At 43.7% G+C, this 24,180-nt stretch overlaps 1 protein-coding gene across 2 annotated transcripts in view; it reads right to left on the minus strand.

Annotated features, from left to right (window-relative positions):
* sff (BRSK family serine/threonine-protein kinase sugar-free frosting) overlaps positions 1-24,180 on the minus strand; it is a 123,136-nt gene that overhangs the window by 39,411 nt on the left and 59,545 nt on the right. For both annotated transcript variants that reach the window (XM_037421462.2, XM_075876908.1), the window contains exons 2-4: positions 4,043-4,137; positions 3,820-3,905; positions 616-756 (exon numbers count right to left, since the gene is read on the minus strand). In XM_037421462.2, coding sequence (XP_037277359.1) covers positions 616-756; positions 3,820-3,905; positions 4,043-4,137 — 322 coding nt within the window. The remainder of the gene's footprint in view (positions 1-615; positions 757-3,819; positions 3,906-4,042; positions 4,138-24,180) is intronic.

Consider the following 24,180-nt stretch of genomic DNA (forward strand, 5'->3'; position numbering starts at 1 on the left):
TTGTTTCTCCTTGTTTGTTTTTTCTGTAAGTAAAGAAATAATTGCTGCTCTGCAAGGACAATTGTTCCTGTTGATAACGTTGGCACCAGTGACACTCTCTGTTCAATGATTTATTAATCGCTGAACACCCTGAACATTTGCCATGTTTCAAAGAGTCGTATGGCAATTCATCCTATCTATGTTTATCCTAACTAAATACACCTATTGTTTTTCTGATAAGTGCCTGACTTCCAGCTGATACTGCAAAAAAAGAAAGAAAGAAAGAAACAAACAAACAAACAAAGAAAGAAAGAAAGAAAGAAAGAAAGAAGAAAGAAAGAAAGAAAGAAAGAAAGACAAGAAGCAACGACACAGGGGGGAAAAACTAAGAAAAAGAAGGACGCCAAGCTCCCATAGCTCTAAAATTATCCGTAAAATTTGAAAGTGCATACAATACGTCTCTTGTGTTTTTGTTGTTCGTTTTATTTAATATCTTACATCTGCTTCAAACTTCCGCAGAGCATTGCAATAAATCGATCCATTTTTGATATTCATCTTTCTGCGTTGAATAACCAGAAAGTGCTTTCCCACAGACATTATGTCGGCCACCTTCTGTTGGTCATAAACATTACTTACCATATCGAATGGCTGTGGCAGAAATCTAGTGCGGAGATTATTTGCCGAAAAAACCTCCGTGCTTCTTTCGGCGTCAGGCGACCCTTCTTGACCAGGTAATCAAATAGTTCCCCACCGGAGACGTGCTCCAGTATGAGGTACCTAGAAGAGCACCAAATCGAAAATAAATAAGAGAAACGCACAGGCTTTGCTTGCTATCCCAGGTGGCAAAGTGTTTTGGCGAAGGCTGCCAAAATGACTGTAGCCACCTTTGTTTCTTCAAAAACTGAACCCTGGACGCCCGCTTCGTATATTTGTCCTAATATGCATATATGTATTCCAGTGCCAACTCTACTAGTGCGAGTACTGACAACGCTTTCTATGCGAACTAAAGCGTAACATGTAACAGCGAACTGCGAGAAAAGGCACGAAGACTTGTACGCTTGAACGGAAGTGACGTTCTCCTTTATAACATTTAACCTCGCTTTACGATGGGTAGGGGTTGTGTGGGAACGCACGAAAAGAAAGGCACGTTCTTCACGTAAATTGCAGCAGAGACCAAGGTGAAATCCCGGCTTGTGGCAACATTTGTTGTGGTGTTTCCATCTACTGACATGCACTAACTATCGCAATACAGGCAAGTAGATAGATACTAGATACTCCCATGCTGGAAACATCCTAACAGATAAAAATGATCAATTCGTGACATAGATCAAACAGGAGCATCCTTCGCGATGTGTCTTCGTTGGCCGACAAGCTCTTGTTCTTTTGGACATCGTAACTGTTCCAAAAAAGCTTTGCGGCTGGGATTTCGTGTGTGTGGCTCCTGGTTGCCAGAGGGAGGCAACACAAGGGCAGAACAATGAGACTATTTTGAAGTAGGTCAGAGAGAGCCTAGTTAACTTCTTCAACTAATTTTAGTTTATCTATACTCATGCTACCAACTTTCTTGCTAAAGCAATTGATCACAGCACAAGCATATAACATTAAGTTGTGCAGTATAACTTTTAAAAGGAAAGTAAGAAACAGTGAAAATGACATACGCCTAAGATGAAATTTAAAATTTAGTTGCACTTTACCACGTGCATTTTTGTCCTCACTCTTTTCTGTTGCTCGAAAAGAAACTCGAATTGCCAAGCATGCTAATTCTAATCCACTGTTCTCATCCGCCCACAAACCGTCTGCGTCGGCAGAAGTCTATTGAGAACATAGTCTACGAATCAAGCCTCCTACAAGCAGTTACAATGGGCAAAGCTGCAACGCAGCGTTGATCACGTTCGTACAGCAACCACATCCGCTTCTTTTTTGCTTTTGTTTTATTTTATTTTTTGCAATGATTCCCAAGAAACACGCCAGAACCAACCACGCGAATGCGATGCCGAAGCAAAAACAATCAAAAACACTAGTTTCTGCTTTCGTCGGACTGCCTTTTCTGATGACACTAAGCTGACGCTCTGCGTTTTTTTTTTTTCGTAACTATATGAGCTCATACTGCAACCTGATATCCCCCCACCTCCCATTTTCTTTCGCGACGGACAAGCTGTCGCCATCGTCGTTCAATTTTGTTCTGGCATCCAGTGCGACGCTACGGCTCGTACACGACGCCCTGCCTTGGATGCTCGCCGTAGCACCGAGAATAGCTTCACGCCAGGAAGGACACCGTCTGGTCCGGCAGTGATGCAGCAGATAACGAAGCGAACGAAGGCACTGCCTACGAGCCAGTTGACTCGGCTTGCTCAGCCGTGAAGCCCCTCTTCGGGGTGCCTAAAATCTCGGATCTTGTTCGTAGTAACGAGCGCGTCGATGTGAAAGATATAACACTGTCGCAAGCTACAGTCTGTCGTGATCTTCAGAACTCACTCAAGGGTAAAGTTACTTCTCCATTCTGCTATGCGACCGCCAAGCCAACATCCGGGTTTCCCCTTTACGACTCTTCCCAGATTCCTCGCAAATGCTTCCCTTCGGCGCACCTTTTGTAATCACACCCAGTTCTCTCTGCTTCTGCCAATCTCTTACCTACACAAACCCACACCAGGACGACTAGTATTTCGTAAACTTGCTGGAACAGCGAGAAGGCTCCGGTTTTGTAATAAACTGCAAACTTGACCCCCTCACTTTGTAGCACTCACCGCAACCATTTCGTGTCATGAAGCTTAAGATGTTATACTATACTGTTCGGTTGCGGCTGTCGACGATTAATTTCGATCCTCGTACCCTTTTCCTTCCTCGTTCGTGGCTTAAACTAGAATACACAGAAGTCGAAATATTGCAGCTAAGCTTTGTCAAGCTCCCCTTACTTGCCTGTTCCAGCGAAATCAGAATGCACTTATACGTTTCAATGAAACCAAAGGTGAATGTCGGCTCACATCACTCGCATATGCCCAAGTAAAAAAGTCTTGACGTTGGCCGAGCTGACTGACTGCCGTAACGCAGCTTATACGGATAATCGCTGCTTCTAATAAACACTACTAAGGACCATTTCTGTAACTACGATTTCAACTAGTATCTTTCCGGAAAATATGTGCACTCTACGAAAGGAAAGAAGGCTTGTCCCACAGTTTTCAGAACTCGAGGGCTACAGTCGTCCAGTGAACTCGTGTCACAATTTAAGTTTCGATACGAACGCACATGCGTGTTCCACACAAAGACACGAACAATAACAGTCAGATTTTTTACAGGTACTACTGTTACATTATCAGGATTCGCTCAATGTTTCTTGACCAATTTATCATAATACCATAATTTTGTGGTAATTTATAAAGGAAAAGGCTGCTTTTATTGCTAATCCGGTACAGTGCTAAACAAGACGCCTAATACGTTTAAAAAAGACGTTTGTATTGACAGGCCTTCACCTGTCCCTGCAAACCCTTTTGTTATTGACGTATTAGGAACCTAGTATAAAATCATCGGCATTTTTTATTATTTCTTGCCTCTTTGTACTGTCATTTGCTGCGTCGCATTGAAACCGCGTACTCTGGCAAAGAGAGAGAAAATAAAAAAGAAGAAGGGGGGAGGGAACGCACAATGACGTATGTAAACCAATTTCGCTGAATTTGTGTAAATTATACTCTTACGAGAAACTGCTGCGTGTTAAATGATTAACTCTGGAGGTCTCAAAAACGCAGAATTAACCTAGCATGAGTTTGAAACTTGAATGAAACCTGAAACTCATTATTCCACACACAATGCGAAAGCAAATGACGTTTGAAGAAAAACGGTACTCACAGGTATTTTTTGTTTTCATACACGTCGTAGAGACCCAGCACATGCGGGTGCTCAATCAGTTTCATAATAGCTATTTCCCTTTCAACCTGGGGTTCGGAAAGAAAAAAAATAGAAAGATGATTAGGCACGCTTTTGTCATTCTCACAGCGGTGCGTACACAGTGACGTCGACGCAATAGGCACTTCCACGGGCATAAAACGGTCGTCAGTCGACAGAGACGTACCTTTTGAAGAACAGATTCACTAAGCTTTTCTCGATTGATGATCTTGACGGCAACTTTGCGGCCCGCTACGCAGTGGATCCCCATTTTCACGAGCCCTGCGCAGGGAAATGAATAAAAAGGATGACCGTTGTCATTTTGACTCTCTACATTTCTTTGACAGAATGATGACAGAAAATTGTTCGTACAAAAATTAAGATCACACAAGCCGGAAAGTTCCTTTAAAGAAGAGAGAGATATATGTTAGAAGAAAAAGAAGTTTGCACCTGATTATTTCTTTTTGTACAATTCAAACTTTTCCACTTAACGTGTTTCTTTCGTAATTTTAGTGCATTCAGGAAAAACTATTAGGAACTTCAAATATTGTATTCTCTTTACATGTGCGTTCCCCGGAATACGCAATAGACTCGGCTGCGATGGTTTTCTGAGCACGGAATTCTTAGAGTTATACAATTTTCCATCTTTTCACCACTAAACTTCTTGCCAATCAATTTATTTAGCCACTGGATTCATTTTGCATATGAAGCAGAACACCAAGATAATGCAGGATATAATGGCACAAATTGAATAAACATCTACTGCCCTTGCAACCAGTCACTAGTGCAGGAATTATTCTGTTGGTATTAGGGATTCTGAGGTTCCTTGTTTGAAATTGACCGAAAATGCTTAACATCGTATAAGTGACAACTACTGCCACACGTGAAACACTGGTGTGAGTAGGTATCAATCGTGCTTTTATTTTCTTCAAACGAAACTAGTTGCTACTGCAGTGGTGGATGTGTCGATTCGCGTCTTCCTTCTATGCCTTGTCTCTGTGTCTTGCATCACACGTGAAAATGAGCTGACGTAAACTCACCTATAAAACTATGAATTTCAATTATCTGGTTGTGTAGTGAAGTGTCTCAGACATGTCCCGATTCAGTGTTGGATCTACTAGCAGTTACAAAGGTTTGGAAGAATACCAATAGGCTGTTTTGGGGGGGTTTGTTTTTATTTTTCCCCCCCCCTCTTACCGCCAACCATCGCTCTTTCATGTTATCGGGGAAGTTGTGACAAATTACAGTACATTGAATTATAGCTATGAATCTATGGAATGAAAATGAATTCAATGAAACGCTATGAACGCAGAGTTCAACCATAAAAAACAGCAGCATAGAAACTGTCATATGTGCAGACATTACAGAACGCGAAACACGTCAGCTGAAAAGTTTTTCAGGTATCAGGTGATAAGTGTTTCCTGTAATACAAATAACATATCGTTGTTCAGAGTCATAATCTATGAACAATGTTAGAAAAGTACTTAAACGCGGTCACATTCAACGTGTGGCCCATCTCTTGCTCTCGTACCTATCTGGCACAAAAATGAAAACAACGGCTAGTTTCTATGCCTTCCTTTGCACACTTCCTCGGCATCCTAAGCTCAACGAAAGATTCAGAAAGAATAAAAAGAAACCAATCCTCTTAGCAGTTACTTCCACATCGCTATCCTTTCATGTGAAACGGATAAAGGGATAAAGAGAGTTTTATTTCGAATCGCAATGACAACGGATCAGCTCGCACTCTCCTCTAGTTTATCTTCATTGAAAAGGACTCGAAAAAGGCAGCTTCTTTCATTTCTTTGTTTATATGTTATCGGTTCGCTACTACGGTAGTCGATCGCATAGACCGAGCACCAGTCGGGGCTAAGGAGTCTTCCCGCAGTATAGGATTTCTTCTATATATATAGTCTTCGTGGAAAACGCACACCTGCGCCTTCAAACTCTCCGGTACTGCATCTTCCTTCTTCTTTGCACGTCGTGATCATGCAAGGCAACTCTACTGTATACTCCAGCCGGGACACGGGTGGCCTCAAGCTGTACGCACTGCCGAGAATAACTGCACCGAGTAGAAGCAGCCGTCGTTTCTGGTGGACAGAAAAGAAACCGCCCCTTCCCAACCCTCTTTCTCTCTCTTTTTATATGACCTCACTGCACTTCCTTCTCGTCGTCGTCGTGATCAAAGCGGGATCGCTCGCTTCTCGGTGACGTCATGATTGCGTCACGCTCGACGTCGCCCGTTTCACCGCATTTCAGTCGATCTACTACGAACGAATGACCGGCCGCTCGCTTTCTGTGCAACCCAGCGTCTCAAGAAAGCGGCGCACGATGAGGAGTACAGAAAAAATAAAGAAGCTCTTAAGAAGGAAGGGGGAGAAGGGAAGCCCCCCGACAACCTTTAGGCTAACAAGATTTTCGGGGCTGCGCAGCGTCTGTACGCCATAAACTGTGACGAGCGCCATCTGATGGAGGGGAACGGAAGCGCAAGAACAGCGCATTAAGGTGAAGCTCGGTACCACTATGTCTCTCATGAACATTGTTTCTTTTTTCTTTTTCTATCGTTTTTGTTAGGAGTTTTATATTTATTCATATTCTTCTTCCCTGTATGTCTCAGCATGCCCGCCATCCCATTTGCCCCCCGCGGACATAATCTTGGACGCCTGAAGATTCGCCCCACGGGAGGGCCCGTCGTTGCGTGCCGCTCTTGCGGAGCCAGGAAAAATTGCGCCCGGCTTCGAGTGACGACAAAGCACCAACTTGCGAGCGAGCAATCAGTGGTCGACACGAACCAAATGTTTCCTTATTGTTTGCGCACTAGATTATCGATGAACATCTCGATGTTGGTCGTAAAGGCAGCTTTACTGCGTGAGTTATGTGTGCTGCAGTGCTACACACACGTGGAGCAAACATGCCTTCTTTTATCCTTTACGACAGCAAGAGGGCAGAAATGCCGTATAAAGCCGGCGTATTGTAGCGAAACCCAGTGATAAAATAGAGCTCTTTGCTAATACTCCTTTGGCACGCTTATGTGTTATCATGATCGTTTTTTCGGCTTCAAATGCGATAGAATAGGTTCGAATAGGCCAAATTAAAATATGATTTGTAAAATGTTCATTTTCCTTCCTTTAATAAAAAGAAGGTGATTCTGCATACTAGCATCTTTAAACATGGCTTTGATACTTGCTTTCCACAGACAGGGTTCCTTTACATCTCAAGTACGTCCGCTCTAAACGTGAATATTTACCTTCACATTTCGAGTCCCCCCACCACCTTGATTTATGCGTATTCCAGTGTTATAATGTAGCGGTAATACGAAAGCTAGAAGACATTCTAAACCTCTTTCATTTCTCATTATCTTCTAATTATTATTCTCATGGCAGCCGAGATGGTGTTCTTGCTTTCAGTAAGGTCGAGAAAAAAAAAGCAAGACGTTTATTAACGAGCGCGAGACACACCTTTCAGCCGAACCACATTTTCAAAGCGACAGCCGCAAATGGGTGTTCAAAATAAACACGCCAACCATGACTCGGATGGAGAGGTGGTCGGATAAATTCTGTGTAAAGCTTTCGTTTCAGCGCCGCTCCATACTTGCCTCCTCGAATTGCTCATCTCTAGGAGAGGTATATAAAAGAAATAGGAAAATAAAAACCAAAAAAGAAGACTGGCTCAGCTACATTACGAAACGGGTGCCGCGAGAGACGTTGCCTACTTCGAGACGCCGCGGCCTCTCGTTAAAGGGAGAGACGGCTCGAGCTGTCGAGATCTACGGCCCGACTTCTAATTACTTTTAATGAACGCCGCGGATTCCCGCTGAAGTCGGGGGTCCGGGCGAGACGAGGGCCCCTCCGTTCCTCCCTACTTCCATCAGGCGCCACCCGCGCATATAGATCTCGCTCGCTCCGCCACTGCTTCTCGCTTCTGCACGCCTCGAGGGCCACCCCTGGCACTCAACCGGCAGGTGCCTCAATTATAACGTCGTCGTCTCCGCGCGCACGCCGAAAGCCCCCACGACTACCTTCTCCTCCCCCACTCCTCCTCACCCACCTCAACTCCTTCATTTCGCCATCTTGTAGTCTCTATCTCCCAGCACCGGGTGCACGCGCTCGCGTATGTTCCGTCCTGCATATTAGATGCTTCGTTCCCAATGCATTGAATCCCGCTCGATAGGTAGTCCCACAGTATTACATGGCGAGCCGGTCTTTCTCTCTCTCGCTTCAGCAGATGAACCACTAATTGATTCCGAGCAAGGCCGGTCAGGACGACGGGAGGATGGAACGAGCGGTAAACATATATACAGAAAGTAAACATATATACAGAAAGTAGCGGGAAAGCTTCGAGGCACGCTTCTCTCGGTCCCATTCTTACTCTCCTCTTCATCTTCGGTCTCCCTCCTTCTTCCCAATTTTTTCGCTCATTAGGCTTAAGAATCGTCAGCACCTCGTCGCTCCGGGGAGGGTTCGGTAGCACGACGGAGGAAACGTCGCTCGTAGCAGCCTCTGCGACCCGAATCACGACCGTCGTCGCGTTTGCTGCCCCCTCCTCTCACCTCTCTCTTCTTCAACTTCTACCTATAGAAGCACGGGCAAAGCGGGGGCATGTACGCACCCGAAGCAGGGAAGGAGAAAGAGCGAACCCTCTAACCTCGTTACGAATGGCAGGACCCGGTGGGCAACGGACGAAGCGGGAGGCGGGGAAGATTTCTGCTGCCCTACCGCTAATTGCGAACTCTACCATAGTCTCGGGATCACGCGGGCTTTCTGTGTGCACACACGCGGAGGGGAAGGCGGTGGTGGTAGTAGGACGTATATATACACGGGCGAGTTTAATGCTGGTCGCGTGGTGCTTTCCGGCTCGGTGGAGAAGCCCCCGAGCGGGAAGGTGCCCGCGTAGCACGTACACATTTTGCTCCCTTGCCCCGCTGGAACGTTGGACGAAGGAACGCTGACGTCGTATCACCAGGGTCATATACAGCTTTTTTTTATCTTCTCGCACCAAGCGCTCGGACACCCTACAGTCGGTGTGCCCAGACGTTACCGCGCTCCCTTTCTTTCCCCAGACTGGAAGTGGCTACCACCTCACACGGCGTCAAGAGAAATGCATATTCAGGGGGAACGCCGTGTAAATGCGTACGAAACGAGACGGTGTTCTGCCCGAACGAGCTGAAAATGGCACGCCGAATTATGCGCTTCGATGCAATCCTGGAGCTATGGAGCGTGTCGCGGCTGGTGTAAAATGCCAGCTGTCGTTGAGGCTGGTGTTTCGCTCGAAGGTTACTTGAGGTATTGCCTATTGATTAGTCTTTACAACTATAGTAATCGTCGAGCGCGGTAATTCTCATCACTGCCCTTTCGCGAAGAAGTATATAGGCTAATATACCCTTCCTCTGAGACTGATCGCGTTAGCGTTTTGCCAGTACTCTACTCTAATTGTGTGTGAACAATTTTATTCTCCAAGACTGGGTGTGCAAAGATGGATGAAAGAAAGAAGGCAGACGACTTATCTGCGCATGCCCCGGTGATAAGCTAGCTTATCAATTCGGCATGCACGGGAGCTTACATGAAAGATAACTGTTTTGCGCATTTGATCTCTTCACAAAGTTGAGGTAGCTGGCAAGGATCAATGACGAAATAAGGTAAAGTGTACAGTTGATGGCTAATTCAGCTGATAGTTCTTGCACCCATGCTTGAACGTCTTACATTATTTTATGGTGGTTTGCTACTTTCTCGTGGTAATATTATATCTGTCAAAGTATAAAATTAAGATTTCAATTATCTCACTTGAAATTATTTCGATCAGCAGAAAACACACTCTCTGAACACTGGCAGAGATACAATGGAGCACCCAGCACTTCAACTAGAAATGTTTGTTTTCACGACAGGTACCTCAAACATAAAGCAGCCATGGTTTACGTGCGATTCGCTTATTTCTTCCTCTTACGAGGACACCATTGGTGCGTTCTTTATCCTTGAGTTAGAGAAGAACATAACGTACGGGTTCCTAGTGTTCAATTAGCATAAGCATGCTGGAACATTGCTCCTTTTCCAAAACGAACGAATGATTGAATGAATTGAGGAGAAACCGGCAAGCTTAAGCTTAGACAAGCACTCCTTCCCATTACAAAAATTACTTGGACCATGGTCTGAAAAGCATCTTCAGCAGAAGACGAAGGTACGCTCAAGGGAGGTTCTTTGATGAGCATTGATTTTAGATAAGTGCCTGTAATGAGCAGTCATGTATGCGAAGTGATGTGTACAGCGTGTGCACGCTCTAATGAAAAGTGAACTTTCGCAAGCGAGAACTCTTTTGTCACACTTGTTTTATTTATTTCAGTTTACTATACCTTGTTCTTAATATTTTTTGTATTTAGCAATAGCCATTACATTGTGCGTGGAGGGCGGTTTCATAATCGAGTAGCCGAAATTATATGAACCGCAACCTCTCAACAGAGAGAACAGAATAAATGAATGAATGAATGAATGAATGAATGAATGAATGAATGAATGAATGAATGAATGATCAAGATATACATGCACCACCGAGATCAACCGAGGCACTTGGTGCTCTTTAGAGAAGACCGATTCGCGCACGAATTCGTCGGCTCGGAAACATCATCCCGAGCTGTTCTGGATTCGCCTAATGACCAACGGTATGAGCCCCGAGCCGGCTTTGCATCGTCTTCGCGACCAATTACATTTGCCTAGGCGGCCGGCCGGTAGGCATGGAAAGAGCATCTCGCGATGGGATAAACCTGATATAAGGCTGATTAATGTTGGCGGTCCGTGCACCCACCACTGTCTAGACGCGTTTTTCCCTCCTTGTTATCGTGGCTCAGCTTTCGTCTGTGAGGCTAGAGGCGGGATTTTTTTTTTCAGGTGCGCCGGAATGCAGCCGAGCGTTATGACGCGAGTGCAAGAGGAAAGATAAAAAAAAACGCTAGCAAAATAGCAAGAAAGGCAGAGGATTACCTGCGTTCATCCAATTTGCCACGCACCACTGTTGCTGCCGCGGTGCGCTGTCACGACGCGCTCCTGAGTTTCTTTCCGGCCGCTCACATTTCTAATCCGTGATTGCATATCTGCTAGCTCGCGCCCTTTCGCTTTATCTGTTAAGGTATTCCGAAATAAACGAATAAGAGTACCCAGAAGAAAAATTTGTCTGGTAACTTGATACCACAGCATTATTAATAGTCTTGAATGCGATGTTTCTTCTTATTTTCTTTTTAATAAATTTCTCTCTGAAAAAGAATAAAAGGATGTCGAAAGTGAGGCGCTTTTTTCGTGCTACGGCACTCACCTCCTCGACCACCTCTCTCGCTTTTTCTCTTTCTCTCTCTCTCTCTCTCCTTCGTTTTTTCTGTGCTACTTCTTTCGCGAAAATGTAAGGCTTCTCATTCCTATTCGAGCAAGGTTACTGAAGCTCAGCAAATTGTACGTTCGTGCTTTTTTGTGCGTGAACTTCAATGACCTCGGAGAACTACGCAAAGGTTTTCAACGGTGGCTCATATTGCGCAGTGTCGTGAAAAAAAAATCAAGGTGGCACCGATGCAGCGGTAAACGTTTTAGTTGTATTCTGAGCGATATAACGTTTATATCCATATAAAGCGCGAAAGTGCTGAGAAAAGATCGCGGCCAGATGTTACTATGAGAAATTGATTTACTGGACACGTATACCTATTGGAAAGCTAAAATATGTTATACGAGTGGAATCGATGACTTCACTATGACTGTACTCTACAGCGTCATTTTTCATGCAAGCAAACGGACATAGCAACCCAGTGGATTCTAAGAATTGCCACGTGGTAAAAACTAAGCAAAAATAATACATTACAAAAAATCAGCAGTGCATGAGGACTAAAACCAGGCGATTCAAAAAAGGCATTCTTTATGGTGTAGGTTTTCTTTTTTTTTTACTTATTTACAGTGAAAGCTGTTATGATTTTACAAATATTGATTTTGGCACCGTAGTTGTCTAATGCCGCCGCCGATATCCGTAACCACTATCACACGATATAGGAAAGAAACAAAATTGTTAAAAATACCCAAAATATAATGGGATTTTATACTTCTACCCTCGGCATGGCAGCCCATAGTCGTACTTCAGAGCCACCCCTATGCCTCAAACTCCATCGCAAACTGACACTATACAAGCTTCATGTCGGTTAAGAAATCGCGTTAACGTGTGCAGTAGAGAGATTTAGAAGGGCGAAGTAACAACCGGGCATGACGCAATATGCATTGTGCAATGATTGAGTCACCGAACACTTCCAACTTATTACATAAGGCTGATATGCAATTTTCCATTGTCGTCAGCCACAGTATCAACAAAGTGCACAGGAATGTAGCTGGTACCACGCTTCTCCAAAAAATGAATAATAGCATAGTAAGTGCTTCCATGCTTCAAAAAATTGTAAAATTTATGGTGAAGTGGGTACCATGTAGGTGTACTTGTAGTAGCTTGCCCAAGGGCGGTCTAAAAAAAAAGGCTGTAGAAATACCACTCGTCCAGCTTTCTCTGCAACCTTGCTGCACGTTCTGCGCAGGCCTGGCGGTTTTTCGCATATCGTATGCATGTGGATTACAAAGACGAGAAATGATGCGAATGATGTTTAGCTATATGAACAACTGATTTCCACACACACACACACACACACACACACACACACACACACACACACACACACACACACACACACACAAAAAAAAAGGGTGAGAAACCGAATTCACGAATGTTTTCGGTCTTAAGACATTCTACCATTCACCAACTGGCTTGGCTAATGATATGTTGAAAATGTGAATGGTCTTAAATTTTCTTTCAAGAATAATTGCTAAGTATGGTCCAAGATCTTCACGTAGGAGGTGACGGGTGAACACATCACGTAAAAGAAAAACAATTTGGAGCATTTCTTAAAGAGTGAAGTCTGTATGCGGCTTATGTGCTGTAGTAGTGGCATTACAGAAGCCCTGATCACCGACTCAATCATAGCCACTCCCCCAAAAGCAAGATATGGCACGCGATTCACAGGTAGTACGTTTTAAGTATGTCATGGTAGTTGGCTGACGTAGACAACTGAGCAAGCTAGTGCTTGAATAAATTGCTTTTTGTATTTGACAGGTTGAAGAACTTTTGAGAATTAAAAATCACTTTTGTTAATTTTAAAGCACGCCTGTTAAAAGCGATAACAAGCCAATGGCGCATGATCACCTTTAAGAGTACCAGATAGTTATATTAGGTGTACTTTCGTACACATACGCAATATTAACTGCGTACAAGTACGCAAAAAAAACAAATAAGTGCTACGAGCACTCCTTATTCTCGTTTCTCCGTGGTAGGTTTCGCCACGCTGCTACCACCTCATGTTGAACGAACTTTCCCATCAAATAGTGCTTTTAAATGACGAGGACGATACACGCCACTCCGTGTCTCTGTGTTACTAAGGAACTGTTGGCCAGCATCTCTCTGACTCCCCGGACTCCCCAGATGTTGCTAGGCAGCCATTTACGCAAACTCCCTAGAGTCAACATGTTCTGCTCGATCAACCCCTGCTTAGCACGCTAACACGATGGGATCTTTCGTAGCTCATCGAGTCTTTTTAAGAGACAGCAGCAGTGCCCTCGGAGGTGATCCCATAGGCTCCTGTCGTCCTCAAGCAAATACGGCTTCTGTATAATAGAAAGGCCTTTCGACCAGAAGGAAGATGTGTGTGCATAATTTGTAAGGCGTTGCTAAAATCAGTGGCGTACCTCCTACCTTAAATCCTAAATTGACGTAGAGAAAAAAATAAGTTTTTGATAACGCCTACTTATACATCTCCCGAGTGCGATACATGTTCGATGGCTTGATTGTTAGCGCTGGCATACATATGAAGTAATTGTCAACAATATTTCAAAATCACTAATACATGTTCGAGGATATGTTCTGTGCCATTAACCATTAATAAATAATCAAGAACAATAAGGTGAGCTTGATATCAAGTTCACCTTATTGGTTCTCGGTGACAGCTGACTCCTTGACAATAAATGAAAACGTTACCAGACTCAATTTTTAAAAGCATGTGGTGTTTTTTTGTTTATGTGAGATAACAAATTCAATGATCTTCTATAACTTTCGAGATTCTGTTAAATATTCATAACTTCCGTAAGCACGATATACACGCTAGACAAACGAAGTTTCGTGCTTACAGAGACATGGAGCAATACCAACTAGCCTGATCTCAGTGCCTTTTGTTAAATGTTCACGTATGCATCTGCGTTTAGTATATTTGTCGAAGTATTTGTGAAACTTTCGAGAATTGTTAGCGCTATCATCAAGCGCAGCACTTATCTTTGCACATTCCAAGGTCTCTTGTTATTTAGCGCATTTCATCTATTTTCATTAGAGCTTGACAAAGTCATAATTGTGATAGACAGCATAGAACTTGCGAACAATGTACAACAAGTGAGCTCCCTTCCAGAAGCAAGGCCTAAAACAATCAGCCCCGAAATGGATCAGCGATGAAATGGTTTCCCGAAAAAATAAAGTGGACCTTGAGAGCGCTCTCTTTGAAAGATAGAAAAATCCAGCGCCCCTGAAGAGAACGTAGGGCTCCGTGAAATCGGTTCACTTGATCCCAAGAACCACGCCGTAAAAGAGGACCCGCTCGGGCGATGCCACTGTTCCCCGTTGTTTATGTGTCTTGAGCCGAAAGGAGCGCTCGGCGTATAACAAGCGGGCCTCGTTAGAGCCTACTGTCCCCGAGCTTCGTACCTTCTCGACATTTCTAGGGCTTTCCTTTCGGCAATGACATGGATACGTACACGTATAAACATAGAAGTACACACACACACACACGCAGCACGCACAAAACGCAGTCCGATCAATACCAGGCTGCAGCATTCGGGGACAGAAACTGGTGCGAGTACGTAACAAATATATATAAAACGAAGTTCGCGGCAGGAACTGCACACGCGACCAGTGTGACGCGACACACGAGGGCTTCCCCTCTTGCGCCCAATGTAAGGCGTGCCAGCCAGCTTCGCTGGTTTCACGGCGCTGCACGTGGGTGAGCGCATTTCCTGTTGTGGCGCCTTATATCTCGGTTGTACTTGGCGTTGTTTGGCTGCCTGTTGGGAGGCAGAGCCAATCTCTGGAAAAGAGGAAGCCAGCTCTGCAGAGTGGATGCAGCCATCAGCGCTGAGGAAACATTAGGGGAAGTGCACTGACCGGAAGTGATATCACACTCCTGGCTCTGCTGCGACGATGTCACCGCACGCAGCGCCGTTTCATGCCACGTTGGCGCAGCACTCTTTGTCTAATGAGCTTGCTGATTTTCTCAGAGAGTACTTCTCCGCTAAGCAGGAAGATTACATAGAGGTGTCACTATCTATTTATACGCTGTAACGCGAAAAATATATTTACCTCTCAATGCCTTAAACATTTCCATGTACCCCTGAACCACTGAGCCACGCCCTTTCGCTGTTAGGCGTGCTCTTGTTCGATTTCTTCACTTACCGAGGCTGTGCAGCAGTGGCGCAAATAAATCATATATCAGAAGCCACACCTAGCCGAGAACAACAAGTTTCCCGCCACATCCCTGTCTCTGAAATAAAAGCTGTTGTTTTACATCAGAAACCAAGATATAACTATGAAGCAGGTCGCAGTAAGAGTATCCGTATTGACCGAGATATAATTATGAGGCAGGTCGCAGTAAGAGTATCCTTATTCACTTTTGAAACCTAGGGTTCTTCAACGTGCACGGAAATGAAAGTATACAGGTGTTCTTGAGTTTCGTCCCCTTCGAAATTTGGCCACCGTGGCCTGCACTTAAACTCACAACCTTGTGTTTAGCGGCGCAACACCTGCCAATATACCACGGGACATCTTAACTCTCGACTACGACTTTTTTTACAGGACCGCAGAAAGATGTTCTTGCATGTCGAACCCTCTAAATAGTGGTCGTCTTAAAATCGCCATGCTTTTTGACAATTACATTTCATGGAGGGCGTTTCCTTGCTGCTCGCCTGCACAGGTGCTAGTGTAAAAGATGTGCTATGCAGAAGTTTTTCATCTACAGTCCTTGAGTAGCCACAGTGACCCAAGAATTAATATGCTTGGCTGATGATTCGAAGTATGTAATCTACCATCTACAAAAAGTAATTTTCTTTCCCGTCCCTGTTTTCGTCGCGCTAATACTCGTTTAAACTGTACTTAACCAATCGAGAGGCAACCATTGATGTCCAAGATGTACGACTTGTAATACTAGACGGGCCCCGGGTAAGTCATTTTCAAAATGCAATGTTGTCATCTATCTATCTATCTATCTATCTATCTATCTATCTATCTATCTATCTATCTATCTATCTATCTATCTATCTATCTATCTATCTATCTATCTATCTATCTATCTATCTATCTATCTATCTATCTATCTATCTATCTATCTATCTATCTGTCTGTCTGTCTGTCTGTCTGTCTGTCTGTCTGTCTGTCTGTCTGTCTGTCTGTCTGTCTGTCTGTCTGTCTGTCTGTCTGTCTGTCTGTCTGTCTATCTATCTATCTATCTATCTATCTATCTATCTATCTATCTATCTATCTATCTATCTATCTATCTATCTATCTATCTATCTATCTATCTATCTATCTATCTAACCGCCTACGTCTGACTGCTCTCATGATCTTAACTAGGGGTTCACCAAATTTAGTGCGAAAGAGTAAAATGGTTTGACGAATACGACGCGCTAGTCATGACATGAATAATGTCACAATCTCGTCGTGTACATCGTCAAGTGTGTGAGTGAGTGAATCAACTTTATTGACAATCCGGCGTAAAGGGGAGAGGGATATGAGAATCAAAGCGAGACACTAGCGTGTTCTGCCTGTCCGGACGTCGTCAAATACTTTCCAGAAAACAGCGGCACATACCTGGGGGCACGTATGTGCCACTGGTATGCGGATATGCGCCACAGGTGATAGACATTTTACATCTACCCAGGAATGACGAGAGCACACATGGGTAATGTCAACTGTTGACGTTAAAAAAATCTAAGATAGGCAGCGTTTACCCGACGAATACAAAGAATAAATGTCAGTGTCTCAGAAATCAAGCCCTAGTATTCTGCGTGGTAATCAAGTATTCCACCATAGAGTCACGTGAGGTCTCGGAAATACTTTGCAAATAGACCCTATTGTTCGTGAAATGTCAATTCTGGCTGCAGTACTGGCTATCGAATTCGATAAACATTACATATTGTGCTTCTGAGACAGGCCTAGTTCGTTTTACCCAACCACACAGTCCAAGCGCCACTCCACTACTTCCACTACTCTTCTTCTTCTTCCGTGCCCCGTACGCTCGCGCATCTTCGTTGCAATATGCACTCATATGATACAGCTGTGATGTTGGGTTAACGTAAATTTTCTTCAGGCGCCATCCACTCAGGTTGCTTTATGTAGCAGTGTTGAGTGCTACTATCCTCGTGAGCCCCAGCGTAAACAGCAGTGCTTCATAACAGCTTACCGCTTCTGGTGTTGCTAATATCTATGTTGCTGTTTCCATTATTACTCAACGGCAAACAACTGCTGATATAAAACATATGCGTTATTGTGAAGTATGTGTGTGTGTGTATGTACATATATTGAGAGCACCTTCATAACGTCTCGCTTGATTAAAAACAATTCATACATAATCACCCTTCATCCGCCCACATACTATACGTAACATCGATTCTCGTGGTAGGTGGGATCTGCCGAATCTTTATTACAAGTCCACGAACACAGCGCCAAGTTCACCCTTCTTTTGCGATGGTAATGTAACACTGCAAAGTAAAATTAGCTTCATCCTGAAAAGAACACACCTCCTTTTTTTCTCTTTTCGTTAATTCTATCCTATGTGCACCATGCTTTTCTTTATTTGTTTATTTGATCCTTTTTAATTACCGAGAGAAAGTTGAGTGGGCCACAGCGCACAGGCTGAACCCAGCTGAACGACACGAAAGAAGAGCAGGATGAGGAAATGGGCTCTAATTTCTCTTATCAGTGAGCAGCAAGCGACAGGTTGTCTTTACTACCAAAACAACAGCAAAACTCTTCCAAGGCAATTAGTGGCCACGGAAAGTGCCACAGTCAATATTGCTGCTCGTGTCAGATTTATGCGTACTTTTTATTGGTGTACCTTTTGTTGAGCGCATCGAGTTTAAAAGCTGATCGCTTTTTCTTTCATTTTAACAAAGCAGTTTGTATCTTTACGCTGTGGCTGCGCTACTTAAATGACAATTCATCAAGCAAAACGCTCACAGAAATTCCACGAAACTGAGCTGGTGTAGTACGCTTCGCAAAATTAGCTGACTCTGACAGGTCGAAGTTTATATGAAGTGATTGGTACATAAAATTTGGTTTGATGGCTAATTACGATCTCAAGTAGACAAAAAGAGAAAAACAAAAATCAAAGTAAAAAAAACTAAAGAACTCAATAAGGGAAGTGCCCGGTTAGCTACACTACAATGGCATGATAGAATAGAGAATATGGATAGAGAAAAAAGGCAAGCACCCAGCACTTGGTGGTGGCGAACACTAAAGTTGTGACAGACTCTCAAATGAGCACAAAAATGGTCGTTTATTGATTTGAATCTGCGACCACGATCTTAACACAGAAACGATGACATGCAGTAGGTCGAAAGGCCCACAGGTAATGTTAACATATGAAACTATATTTAAGTATGACGTAAACAAGCAGAAACTCAATAACCCTAATGTACTGGCGCTAGCGCTGGAAATTACTTTCGGGGAAGCTTCCACTCTCTTCGCATTCTTGTAGCTCAACGAAAACTCGTAAATTAAATTTTTTTGCATGACTTACCGCACTTTGTATTTCGTAACGACGCACTGGATGGAAGTGGGCCTGATTTGCGTCGCACGTGTCATCAAAATCAAGTAGTCTAATCGTCACACGCAGGTGGTGCGGTCGTTAACCTGTCGTTCTTTTTCATATTCACCGTCGAATCCTTTATGAGGTCGACAAACCTCAGAGCCGGGCAATTTCCCGACCATCGAGAAAATATAGGCGAGGAAAGAAGCTTAGGCTCTTAGGCAAATGCCTCAGTATTATCGCAGAGTGTTGTAGCTGAAAATCACAGCACATATACGTGAAATACGCTGATCTGTTTGCAAATGGTGTTTGTTCTTTTTTTCATGTTCTGATATTTCTGCCTTAACGTTCACGCGACGTTATGTTAGCTATTTGCGCTATTGTCGTTGTTTTTAGTTATATTTGCGTGTATCTTTGTATACCCACTCCTGCCATAGGGCAATTACCGCTGCAGTACTGTAATTGATTAATTTATTATTATATAATAATTATTAATTATTAATTAATTACTGCCTCTCGGTGCTCCAAGTTTTTTCTGTACGTTATAGGAGAACGTTTAGAAGAAAAAAGGAGGTTTTGTATATAAAATTTGCAATGTTCGTCTTTACTTCTCTGACAAATACTGCCTTTTTTCTCATACTGAATAACCCTAGCTGCAGTTGGGTTGGCTTGATTCGCAAAGTAGAATCATGTTCTTCTACTGCGTGCTAATACCGTACTTGCACATCTAGACTAATATTATCGTCACTGCATTTGTTGATTCCGAAAGTGTGACAAAAGCAGCAATGTGACAGAGAAAAAGTTTTTCTCAACTTAATTGGTTTCCTTCTCAATTCCACCAAACATGTGATATTTTTATATAACAAAGTAAGATGATTGCATTGAACAAAAACAATCCGCGTATACTATTGACATAAAAGGACAGCTCAGGCATTTGAAGGAAAGGAAATATTTGTGTAAGGCACACGCACACAAAGAATTGGTGTTGTAGACTCATTTCCTCTATCTCTCTTTTTATTTTTCTCTCAAGCACTACACACAGGAGGGTTGACTGAAAAACTGCTGAGGAACTAAATATGCGATGACACATCGCTACTCAACATTACACCTCATATGAAATAAATGTGGTTTATTACCACTGAGATTACATTTAGGGGCACAGAGGTTACATTTAGGGGCACGATACTAGCCGTAGGGCACAATTACGCTGATCAAGTCTCTCATCTAGATAGTTCGGTTGAACAGTTGCACCGTACTGATGAGAACACTATCGGCTAGACACTTCGTACGTCACGTCAGCACGCATGGAGAGGCACTGCTAAATCCCGACAACAAACAAAAAGAATACCAAATACGATTGCGCAGGCCCCTTCTTGCTAATTGAACGGTTCACAAGTACACAACCTCCCACTCATCCACCATAGCTCCCCATTTTGAGCTTCCACGCATTTCAATTTCGACTCGGCCCTTAGCGTTGCTGCCCTACGTAGTGTTAAATTCTTGTTTTAGTCCTACTTGTTTCGTAATCTGACTTCTTAAATCTTAAACCAAGCAAGTTAACGCCTGTTCACGCAATTCCTTTCCGCGCGATCACTGTTTTTCCGACCAAGCGTGGCGAAAAACCAGGAACAGCCATCGGCTGCCCGCCCCTTCCCCGTTTCCCGCCTCGACAACCTCTGTTAACCGCGATTAATGCACGCGTGAGCGCTCTCGTGAAGTTTACCTCATGGTCTTCCTTTTTTTTTCGTTCTCTCTCTCTCTCTCTCTCTCTCTCTCGGCCACGCATTTCCAAAGACAGGGGGTAAGGTAAGTTCCGGAAGAACGATTTTCTTCCCCCTTCTCACACCCGAAGGCTGGCCTCACTTCCGCAGCCGTTAATTTCTGATAATAAGCAGATCGCTCGGCGAGCCGTGCCGCTTCCGAGTACGGCGTATTACGCAGATTCGTCTCGACACGGTCGAGAGGCCGCGGCACTGGCTTTAGGAGCGTTGCCCCTTTCCGAACGCGCTGGGTCAAGCCACGTCGAGACGAGAAACGTGCGACGTTTGTTTTATTTAAAGCCAAGATTGAGCGGTCTCGCTTATTGTTCATTAACGACGATGGCTTCTGGTAGATGACCTATGATGCCTTTTTCCGTCGTTACAGTTACAGAGGCATCTCTGCTCAGTCTGTATAGTATGGCCAATAGCATAAACTTGGAAACGAGCGTGTACTTTCCATAATTACGCCTACGCATGAAAATAGCTGCGTGAGTGCAGCAGCGCATCTAGCGTTCTTGGTGTTCGTGGGTTTCACTTACCAGCAGTTGGTTCTTACCAAATAAAGTTACCGCTACTTCGGCTTATCTTCCGCGTCGACAAATTCATTTCAAATGTGTGCTGCTACAGAGAAGTAAATGTTCTTTCGGAATGCAGGCTTCTATGCCCTCTTCTATGCTTTTTTTCTATCTACATGCTTTTTTTTTTCCTGTGTTCGTCCAACTGTATGCACAATAATTCCCCTTATCAACTCCTAAACAGCGGATAACGTGCCATACGCTGCTTCAAAAATACATGCTGCTAATTGTTTTTTTAGTTAGACTGAGTACGGTATTGCCATTTCTTTTATTTTGCTGTAAATTTTCGTACAATTGGCGTTGTCATTAAAAAGTAAGCTATAGAAGCACCTCACTGCTACGATGCAAGAACTATGTTATAACATTTGTAGGAACGAAGTTTTCAAGCTGCTTGACAGCTGCGGTAACGAATCACCTTCTTGCTGAGCCAAATCAGCCTTTTAGAACAGCGGAATTCTAAAAAGATGAAGTTATATAATCGTTTCCTCAGCACGGGGTTTACTTTGCAAGTATTTACACTGAATATCTTATTCAGATACATTGTATTATCTGTAGGTGCGGCGGCAATGCATCATTGTTGCGTCATGGCCGCGAGCGACAACACGAATTCTGCTCCTAAAACAAGCAAAAAAATATGAGAGACACAGTGAGTAAGAAGAAGACTGGCGCTTCTCTCGCCGTTACCTCAAGCTTAAACTGATCGCCTACCCCAAGAAGTTCTCTCTCATTATGTTTCGTTCAACTGAATGAGAAGGGTATTTTTTCGTGTATAGCGCACATTTTCTTTTCACGCGCAACGCGATTCGGTGGTCAATACTTCGGTCTCTGTTTCATGGTATGTAAAAAAAATCAGAACACTTCACTAGGACACCATTAAAGTTCGTAAAAAAAAAAATCGGAAAAACGCGTCTCTCTCTGTCTCTTTTACACTTATCACATGATTGACTGTCTTGATTTGTGAACAGTACTTTTTAAAGCAACCAACAAAAAGTTTTGTGTGGCTATTTTTTTTATTTAGCGCAGCGGAAAGCGCACCGGTCGATGACTCTAAGGAAAGAATGGTGAAGTGGAAAAAGCTGCGAAACAAGTACATCAGCGTTTCTACTCGCTCCGAAGATAAATTCATATACATGCTTTTTGAAAAGTTAATTAGAGTGAAAAAACTTGACACGATCACTCACACACGCACACACCCATGCATCAAACACACAGCGCTCATGGGTGTGTGCATGTGTGAGTGATCGTGTCAAGTTTTCGCGCTCTAATTAACTTTTCGAAATGAACTACCAACTAGCCCAACAACAAGTTCTCTTCATATACATGCTGCCAGCCATGAGCGCGAGAGCGCTTCACGTTCAAGCTAGGTGGTTTCCTGCACATGCGTGTATTCCACGTGCATATTCTGTGGCTAGACTTGGTGCACTGGCGGCCGCGACGGCAGCGCTGCTACCCACCGAGCAACTCCTTTCACGGCGTAAGCAGCACAGAATTCAACGGAGCTGAGTAACAATATACATGCTCTAATTTTGAGGAATGCCCTGCACGACATCATAAGATTATGCGATAACTTACAGCAAAGCCATCAAATCTGTATTTAATTATCCAGCTTCAAAGATATCCCGCTAGGTTGTGCGACAAACGGTTTCGTTACCTTTACGCGTGATTCGAAAACATGAATACTCCTAATAACGCGAAAATTGGGCTAGAATATGTCAATGTACTCAATGGTTTTCTTTTTTACAGGGATCAAATCACGCGTTCTGGCCTGTTATAGGCCCCTTCAAACGAATGTGGTAGCACTGCAAGAGGCAACAAATGACGGCTGCCGTGGTAAAGTGAGTCCCTGTAAAGCGTGCACTGCCGCTAAGTGGGTAAGCTTGCGAAGCTGCCTACTTTAGACAATTCCCAGCTACTATTTGAAGACGATAGTCTTTCTTGGGGACCTTCGACGCACAAATCTTGGTCCGTCCATCCGTCCGTCCGTGCGTCCGTTCGTCCGTATATCGTCCGTATATCGTAATCACACACACACACACACACACACACACACACACACACACACACACACACACACACACACACACACACACACACACACACACACACACACACACACACACACACACACACACACACACACACACACACACACACACACACACACACACACACACACACACACACACACACACACACACACACACACACACACACACACACACACACACACACACACACACACACACACACACACACACACACACACACACACTAATGACGACTGCCGCGGTAAAGTGTGCCTCTGTGAAGCGTGCACTGCCACTAAGTGAGTTAGCGTGCGGAGCTGCCAACTCTAAGCGATTCTCAACTACTGTATTTCTTTGTTTTTATTTCTCCTCTCTCTCACGTGAGCGCTTTGCTTGTGTGCTTGTATTTTGTGTGTGTGTATATTGTGTGTGTGTGTTTGTGGGGGAGGGGAGAGCGAGAGATATACAATGCATATCTTGTAACTACCATAAGCGAAACTGGGTGGACATTGACAACAAAGAGTGCACTTGTGACTACATCAAGCACCTGCAAATGGTGAAACTGCAAATGGAGCCAGCTTCCGAAAATTTAACAATAGGGTTACGTATCAACGAAAATTATTAAGCAATAAAGGAATAACTGATTGAATGAATGAAGTAATTGTTTATTAAATATATAACACATTCTATTGTTTCTTGATTTTCGAGTTTTATTAGTGTTCTTATAAGTAATCCTCACTCAGCGATATACCGAGATGATGCGTCCTTTTGTTTTGATACCTGCACTGGAACGGTAGCTTCAGAAATATAACAAATATACTTGGCCCAATAATCATGCAGAAGAATTCTGAACGTGCCTTGGTTATCGTACCTTTATGCACAATTTGAAAAAATACTTATAACGCGAAAAGAGTGCTTGAATACGTCAGTATACTCAATATTTTTTTATTTCTACAGGGATCAAATCACACGTTCCCGTCAGTTGTCGGTCCCTTCAAACAAATGTGGTAGCACTGCACAAGAAAACGAGTAATGACTGCCACGGTCATGTGTGCCCCTGTAAAGCGTGCACTGTCACTAGGTGAGGCAGCTTGTGGAGCTGCCAACTCTAAGCAATTCCCAACTAC

The sequence above is a fragment of the Rhipicephalus microplus genome, chromosome 2 (assembly GCF_043290135.1).
Source record: "Rhipicephalus microplus isolate Deutch F79 chromosome 2, USDA_Rmic, whole genome shotgun sequence".
Taxonomy (NCBI): Eukaryota; Metazoa; Arthropoda; class Arachnida; order Ixodida; family Ixodidae; genus Rhipicephalus; species Rhipicephalus microplus.